The sequence below is a fragment of the Dromiciops gliroides genome, chromosome 1, assembly GCF_019393635.1.
Source record: "Dromiciops gliroides isolate mDroGli1 chromosome 1, mDroGli1.pri, whole genome shotgun sequence".
NCBI classification, from domain to species: Eukaryota; Metazoa; Chordata; class Mammalia; order Microbiotheria; family Microbiotheriidae; genus Dromiciops; species Dromiciops gliroides.
Genome location: NC_057861.1, coordinates 63805840 through 63814968, shown reverse-complemented (window position 1 = coordinate 63814968; position 9129 = coordinate 63805840). Strand labels below are relative to the sequence as shown.

The following is a 9129-nucleotide window of genomic DNA, read 5'->3' as shown; positions in this document are numbered from 1 at the left end:
TTATGTTTGGGATTTGCCAAAAGCTGCGTATTGAGTTCAATTATTTCTTATTCTTCTTTTTCTAGTCTTCAGTTGAGTTTGTTTGCTATTTAAATTAACCAGTACCAAGTCATTTTGAGGACTGCTGCTTTTTAAGTGAGTTTGAAGTCTGGAAGTGCCATTCTTCTTAATTCCTACCTTTTTCATGATTTCACTTGATAGTCCAGATCTTTTGTTTCTTCAAATGAATTTTGTTATTATTCCATTCAGCTTTCTGAATTCTTCTCTCCATAGTTTGATTGGTATAGCAATAAACTGATTAAATTTCCTCTGTGAATATTGTAATCTCTATTATATTGGAATGGCCAAGCCATGAGCACTGAATGTTCTACCAGCTTTTCAAGTTGGTCTTTGTTATTGAATTTATGCACTTATTTGGTGTGATTTCATTAACTGACCTCCATATGTTTATATGTATATATTTGGTAACGAAGTGGTGCAGTAAACAAAGTGCCATGCCTGAATTTAGGAATACTGATCTTCATGAATTCAAATCTAATTTCAGACACTGACTGCCTGTGTTATCTTGGGCAAGTCACTCGATCCTGTCTGTCTCAGTGCCTCATTTGTAAAATGAGCCGGAGAAGGAAATGGCAAAGTACTCCAGTATGTTTGCCAAGAATACTTCAAATGGCGTAACTAAGAATTGGACATGACTGAAATGTCTGAACCACAACAAAAACATAGACATATATACATTTATATGTATATATATATATACACATGTTTATATTTTTCTTCTATATGTTTACATAATTTGTTTTTCTGCATACACATATGTATTTATATATTTGTTGCTTCCTAGGGGACTTAATTTTGTATTATTATGCTCTGATTTTTTTTACTATTATATGGAAATATTATTGATAATTTTTGAATGGGGTTTGTGATATAACTTTTCTGGAATTAGCACTTTTCTCAGGTTTTTTTTTTCTCCATTCCCTAGGATTTCCCAAATTTAGACTTTTTAAGCACTAAAGATAATTATCTCAACTGACAAGATTACATCTTCCTATGAGGATGTATGGTTACCTCTGAGGAATTAGAACTGCTTACCTCATATAATTAGAGTTTCAACTCTAATCAGTGTGTTCTCCCAAGTCTGAGAAATTCAGAACTTTACCTGCAGGTGCTCTGCCCAAAGGAATATAAATTTTGACTGCTGAAACCTTGAAAGATATCTTGGAGTTTATGAGCTAGACTTCTTTTTTTTAAGGACCATGCCTTAAATCCTAATCAAACTGACTCTCCTTCACTGGCTAACAATAGGTCCTAGCCCAAGCCTCACTTAGACATTGTTTGGGCTCTGAAGGATCACAGTAAGCTTAAACAGCAATTGTTTCTATTCTGGACAGAAACCCTGAGGATCTTTCCCTCCCAGATTGATTTTTTTTGGACTGGGTAAAAGAGGTCACTCTTTGCCTCTGTGAGGGTCGAAATTGAATATACGGAGCGTTAATTGGGTGACTCGCCAAAATATTGGGGTCCTGGAAATAATGAGGGACCTTTAGGTTCAAAGCTCCCTCCCCTCTGAACTGCCCTTTTAGATATTTCTCCCAGGCCAATGAGAAAGGAGCCTTACAGTTTCTTCTCCACAAAAGGGTCAGATTTTATTGCTTGGGAATCAATTAAACAACAAAGGTGAAATTAATAAAAATCAAAGATAAGGAAGTAGGAAAAAGAAATACAGATAAATTCTCTTAACTCTAAACTAAGTCTATGCAATCTCCAGATCATTTCCAATTAAGCTAATTCAAAGGAATTTGTGTTCACTCACCACACTTGGGATGTCTGCAGTTGCTTGCGCCACTGGAAAGGCAGAAGAGAGAGAGAGAGCTAGCTGAGTGAGCATTCAATCTTCCTCCCCCAAAAGGGGAGGTCCTTCAAAAACTACCCATGGAGAGTTCTCCTTCTGACCTCAGTAGCATATGTAACTTCAGGGTGGGCCAGGTGTGGCCCCTCCCAAATGAGTCAGCTAAAACTCCAATAATTTTTTCCCACAAATAATTTTTCCCACACCTCATTTCTTACCTATTCTTAATTGATGAATAAGTGTTTTGCCTCAGTCAAACTGGGACCTGTAAAAGACCTTAGTTTAAAAAGACCAAGGTCTCCCCCTGTACTCCTGGCCATTTCCAGTCATCTTGTTCTATATCTTGCCACTGGATCCAGATGATTCTGGAGGAGAGTGTGGCTGGTGACCTTGCAGAGCTCTCCTTTATTTAAATCCAATTCACTTACATATCATGACATCACATTCCTGATTTCATGGGTGGCTTTGAGAACAAAGGAGAGCAAAGTAATAGTAGCTGCCCCACTGGGGACCCTTGACCAGTTCTAGTTGAGAAACATAAGTTTTTCCTCTTTTTCTTCCTTCCTTCCTTTGCTCTTTCCTTCCCTCTTTCTTTTCCTCCCTCCTCTTCCTTTGTCCACATAGGGAATCATAGCCTTTGCTGTGCTGCTTTGCCCAAAAGAATATAAATTTTGATCATGTAAAGATCAAAATGGCTCACCTGCATAATGGAGTAGCCAGAGAAGATAAATCACCCTTAGACTGTAGGTCAAAAAGCATAGAACTGGGGGGGGGGGTGGCTAGGTGGTGCAGTGGATAAGGCACCAGCCCTGGATTCAGGAGTACCCGAGTTCAAATCTGGCCTCAGACACTTGACACTTACTAGCTGTGTGACCCTGGGCAAGTCACTTAACCCCCATTGCCATGCCCCAAAAAACAAAAACAAAAAGCATAGAACCTAGGACCAGGTAGGCATTACAAGTTTATTGTCATCTTTAATGGTCAAACCACATATGAAGTACTATGTTAGTTTCTTGAAAGACTGGAGAACATCAGAAAGAAGGCAACCAGAATAGTAAGTACATGTTTTGAATATATCATAATCACTTGAAGGAAATGGAGATATTAAGCCTGGAAGAAAGAAGATTAAATGGGAACATGATAGCTATCTTCAAATATTTGAAGGCATGCCATGTGGAGGAAAAATTAGTTCTATTCTTCTTATCCCCATAGGCATCCTTCTTTGCATATGGGTTTTGATATAAGATCTCTGAAGTTTTTTAAGCTGTGCTTGACTCTGATGCTATCATCAAGAGATTCTGGTCATATTTGATCTTTCTGGATTAGGAGGCTCTTTGGGTCTTATTCATAATTTCAGGAACATTCAGAAGACAGGTAGTGTTAGGAACTGGCATGTTCTGCTGATGGCTCCAAGGATACAATTGAGGCAGTGTGAGAATGGGGACCTTTCTTGTCTCTGGGGAGCAATAGAAAGGGGCTGATGGTTGGGTACAGGGAGATGGCAGTAGTCAACATTCAAGGCGATTTTTGATTGAAATAATTGAGAAAAAGAGTAAAAATGGAGGTCAATCAATAAAAGCTGACAAATGTGCTCATCAGTAAAAAGATGGTTTGGGTGGCTCTGATTCTTCACACCTGGAATTACTGGGGTTGAGAGTTTTGGCTTGTAATTGAAAGATCCTCACTCACTTTGCAAATGCAACTTTACATCCAACATCATCCAGGAAATAGTTCCACCCCAAACCCTGCAATGTTTGTGGGATTCCCTTGCTAATAAGCATAGTGGAGTTCACCAGGCTCAGCTGGGTGAAAATAAGAGTTAAAGAATTTAGTTTGTGGCCAGTAAGGACATTTAATGTATAAGAGGTAAAGAGGAAGAAATTTACCACAGTCCCTATTGTGGTTGCAGCAAGGGACACAATCCCAAGATAGGTGTTTTGTAGAAGCATTTTATGTTTCTTAAAGATAAAACTTTAGGAAGAAAAAACCAGAGAGAATAGAGAAAAATTGTGTGGTTATCATAGTTTGGAATTCCAGTCCATAGGAGAGGTTCAAAACACTACATCTACCTCATTTCTGTACCTGTATTGATGGACAGTACTATTTTAGGAAAGTTACACAGCCTTTTTCTTGCTCAAATGCTTATCCAAAAATTCCTCTAACTCAGGTCAATATTGGGAGCAGGAGGCAGAGCTAAGTTCCATTATAGAGACTGAGGATTTCTTATAGAATTGAATTTTCATACTTAAAATTGCTCAACATAGTAGTTTCTGTTTAAGGTAACAACTGACATCATGTAGTTCCCAATGAAGATTCTTCTTCATTGAGTTCTACAGAACTCATTAATGAAGGACCAAATCAGTCCAAAACATAGGCCAAAGATCTTTGTGCAGTCAATCCTGTTGTGTGACGTGGATAAGAAGAAAAGGAAAATGAGATATGAGGCAATCTCCTAGTGATTGGGATAAAGATGATTACTTTACCATTTGTTTTTTTTTTTTTAGTGAGGCAATTGGGGTTAAGTGACTTGCCCAGGGTCACACAGCTAGTAAGTGTTAAGTGTCTGAGGCCACATTTTAACTCAGGTCCTCCTGAATCCAAGGCCAGTGCTCTATCCACTGCACCACCCAGCTGCCCCCTACCATATGTTCTTTATCTTATAATTATGGAAAATTATTAAAGAAGGGACATTTATGGCCTCTAATCCAGTTGTGTCAAACTCAAATAGAAATGGATCCCTTAGAAAAACAAAAATTCAACACCATCTATATTTTGTTTTTATTCATTTTGTTAAACATTCCCAATTACGTAGGAATGAGTTTCAACCTACACTTTTGCTGTTTGTATGGGGACTCAGGGGATCAACTTTTACATCTCAGTCCTTGACTAACTGTTACCTTAACCATGAATTCTGTTTTTACCTATCCTGTTTATGTCCCCTTTCCCCTAGATGAGTGTTCTGGGCATAATGTGCACTAAACACCTTTTGATTGAATTGCTTAAAAGTTAAGATACTCCATAGGGCACCAGCTCTGGAGTCAGGAGTACCTGAGTTCAAATCCAGCCTCAGACACTTAACACTTACTAGCTGTGTGACCCTGGGCAAGTCACTTAACCCCAATTGCCTCACAAAAAACAAAGAAACAAAAAAAAAATATGAGTAATCCATACATGTTTCCTGGTTACATGATTCTTTCACGTCTACCTTTTCTGAAAGATCACTTCTGGAAATGATGACTTCTGTCCTTGGGGAGAATTTTTTCTTTTGACATTATTACACATTGTTTATTAAAGCCATTGAGTTTAGGTGGCTGAGAAAAGTAAATGGTTTCTTTAGTGCTCACAAACTGGGGATCTGATCAGATGCTTATTCAGATAGCACCTTGCATGTGCTGAATATTTATTGGTGACTTATGTGTGGGGAGTGTCCCCAGTATTACAAAATAAGAAGATAAGTATTAAGAATACAAGTGTATTTTTTTCACATGGGCTCAAAAATTAACATTGGAAGGAGAAGATGAAGTCCACATGGCTAGACAGCAGTTGATGCAAATAAAAGCTGGAGTTTTTCATGGCTTAAAAGGTCAAAATGGGTCACTTGCCTGAGGTAGCAGCCAGCAAAGATAATTTACTCTTAGACTGCAGTATAAGAAGCATAGCACCAAGGAATAGGTATGATAAAAGGCTGTTATCATCTGTATTGCTCAAACCATATATGGATTTCTGGGTTAAGTTCTTGAAAGACTGGAAAACATTAGAAAGAAGTCAACCACAATAGTAAGTGTCCTCCTGATCATATTAGGATCACTTTAATGGAATGGAGATATTAAGGCTGGGTAGGAGAAGATGAAATAGAAACACGACAGCCATGCTCAAATATTTGAAGGGAGTATTATGTGGAAGAAGGTGTAAACATCTTCTGTTTATTCCTTTGAAGCTTCCTTCTCTGCATATGAGTTGTGCTACTGGCTCTTAGGAGTTCTGCTGTGACTCTGATGTCATGGGTTTCTGCATTCATTTGATTTTTTTCAGATTAGAAGCCTTTTTGTTTTTCCCATGTTCCAAGAACATTTAGGAAGCAGGTAAGGAATGGCAGGAGGGAGAAACATTTTACCTATGATTCCATGGTCACAATTGAGGACAACGTGACAATAAGGATGTTACTTGGACCAGAAATTACAAGTACAGCTGGGGAGTCTGGGGATCAACAGAAAGGGACTGATGGTTGGGTAACATAGTGACAGGAAGATAGATGTAGACAACATCCAGGGAGACTTTTGGTTAAAGTAACTGAGAAAAAGAGTTAAAATCAAGTCGAGTATGTAAAAGCTGACAAATGTGCTCATGAGTAAAAGGATGGTTTGGGTGGCTCTGGTCTCAGGGTGCCTTCTGGGTGAGAGATTGGAGCTCAGAATTTTCTGGACATGCTTGTGGTGTTTGTGTAGGAGAAGCACCATGTAGCAACTTGCTGACAACATGAACCCCAAACAAAGCATATTTCTGAAAATGGTCATTATTAAATAAACAGCCATGATATGTTCTGCAGTACAAAACACAAAGTCAAATGTATCTGTAATGTTTTTGCTGCTTCCTGGGCCCCTTGTAGTTACTGGTATAGGAATTTCTATCAGCAGATTGAGGACCCAGCAGAAGAGATTAAAGGGGATGGTATGTTGTGTGGCTCTAACTTTGAATTCTGCCCACCTGGAATTACTTGGGCTAATGGTAATGGCCTGGAAGGTACACAGGAGGCAAGTCAAGGAAATTGAAAGGCCTTGACTCACTTTGTGAAAGTAAAATACAACTTTGCATCCAACATTATCCAAGAAAAAGTTCCACCCCAAACCCTGCAATGTTTGTGGAACTCCCTTGCTAATAAGCATAGTGGAGTTCACCATGCTCAGCTGGATGAAAATAAAAGTTAAAAAACTTATCTTGTTCCTAGAAAGGATATTTAACAGATAAAAGGTAAAGAGAAAGAAGTTTGCTATAGTTCCTACTGTGGTCACAGAAAGAAACATAATCCCAAGGAAGATGATGTTTGGAAGCATCCCATTCCTCTTAAAAAGAAAATTTTAGGTAGAAAAGAAAAACCAGAGAGAACATAGGAAAACTTTTTGACTATAATACTTTCCAGTTCACAGGAGAGGTTCAAAACACTATTCTTGCCTCATTCCTATCCATATGTTGATGGGTATTCCTATTTTAGGAAAGTTACACAGGCTTTTTCTTGCTCAAATCCTTATTCATAAGTTCCTCTATCTCAGGCCAATGTGTGGAGCACATGGTAGAGCTGAGTTTGCTTATGAAGACTGAGGATTTTTATAGATTTTGAATTTTTACATTTATTCAAGGTAGTAGTCTCTATTTAAGGTAAAATTGACATCCTGAAATTCCAACCATAGATTCTCCTTCATTAAGTTCTGCAGATCTTGTTAGTGAAAGACCAAATCATTCCAAAACATGGGTCAGTGATCTTTGTGTCATCAGTCCTGTTGTTTGAGGGGAATAAGAAGAAAAGGGAAAAGTTGTGAGTCAATCTCATAGTAAGTGGTACAGAGATTATCCTCTTACCCAGTGTTCTTTATCTTAGAACTATGGAATATTACTAAGAAGGGATCTTTGTGGTCTTCTAACTCAGTGGTGTCAAACTCAGATAGGAATGGATCCCCCCAGGTTGCACATTGACTTAGAATGTCACATTGCAACAACATCTATATTGTATTATATTTTTATTCATTTTGTTCAATATTCTTCAATTACATATCAGTTGGTTTCAGGCCATAAATGGAAGTTGTGGTGGCTGTATGGGGCCTGTGTGGGAGTTTTACAGCTCAGTTTTAGTCTAACTTACTTTGACTATTACTTAGTTCTACATCTGTCTTTTTTATGTCTTTAATCCCCTAGAAGAGTACTCTGTACATGATGTACACTTAACAGGTTTTGATTGAATTGGGTAGAAGTTAAATTACTTCTTGTGTAAGCCCTCCTCCTCTGGCTTACTCCCTCAATTTGAATTTTGATTCTTTGGTAGGGATACCCATAGGATTGCTGACTAGCTCTTCTTTTGATATGCTGAGGGTAACTGAAAAGTTGTGACTTTTTAGCACTGTTTTTCATGATCTCTCCAAGCCTCAATGGTGGGGAAGAATTGGTGACCAAACAAGAGATAGAAAGAAATCCAGTGGATAAGATGGTTAATTTTCATTAGATAATTTTTTTTTTGCCCAAACATACCAATTCCTTGAACATAGAAAAGGGTAGAAATTAGAAAAAGTTAGAAAAAATCTAGAAATTGATTGTTTTCATTACATAAAATTAAAAACTTTTGCCCAAACAAGACAATACACTTAAAATAGAAGAAAAACTAGAAATGAGGAAAAATCACTTCAGCAACTTTCTCTGATAAAAACTCAATTTAGGGGCAGCTAGGTGGCACAGTGGATAGAGCACCAGCTCTGGAGTCAGGAGGACCTGAGTTCAAATCCAGCCTCAGACACTTGACACTTACTAGCTGTGTGACCCTGGGCAAGTCACTTTACCCCAATTGCCTCACCAAAAAAAAAAACCCAATTTAAAAAATATATAGGGAACAAAGTCAAATTTAAAGGAAAAAAAGCCATTCTTCAATTGATAAATTGTCAAAGGATATTGTGACAAGTAAAACTAAATGTGCATAGTCACCTGACTTGTCCCCTGTGTGTGGAAAGCTAGCTAAGAAAACATATTAGGCATTAAACATTTATTAAAATATATTAGAAAACAAGTGTGTCTGAACGAATAGGAAAAGCTATCTACTGTCGAGGAGAAATCAGAGTTCACCCCTTCTCATTCTTCCACCACCACCACCACCAGTTTCCAACCACCAACTGACAAAATGAACTGTCTTCCACACTGCCTCAAGCTGATTGGTTGAGGGTGGTCTCATGATCGGTCAGCAGGAGGCCCCAGGTAATAATATTCACACACTCCCCCCTGTGCTTCATTAAGAAACAGTGGTTTCCTTAAATGAACCATTCACATCACAGCTACTTATAACTAACAATATAAAGGAAATGAAAAGAGAGAAAAGGAATTGAGTGACACATTGACAAAAACTAAAGGGGGCACTCCCCTTTAGAAGGTGGACATTACAAATAGTGTATGCAATGGGAAAAGGAAAACAAGAAAATGTGCGTCCAAGTCTTTAGAAATCTTTTCTTAGATGATTTTTGGGATGTCCTCTGGGCACAGCTCTGGATTCTTGCTCTGGATCCTGGGCATTGTCTCAGGTGTCG

The 9129-nt window shown here is 38.2% G+C and overlaps 1 protein-coding gene across 1 annotated transcript; it reads right to left on the bottom strand.

Annotated features, from left to right (window-relative positions):
• Window positions 1-6012: 6012 nt before the first annotated feature.
• On the bottom strand, window positions 6013-6903 carry LOC122741434 (vomeronasal type-1 receptor 2-like). The gene has a single exon (XM_043984916.1). It carries the CDS (start codon window positions 6901-6903, stop codon window positions 6013-6015), a length of 891 nt encoding a protein of 296 aa, XP_043840851.1.
• Window positions 6904-9129: the final 2226 nt, after the last annotated feature.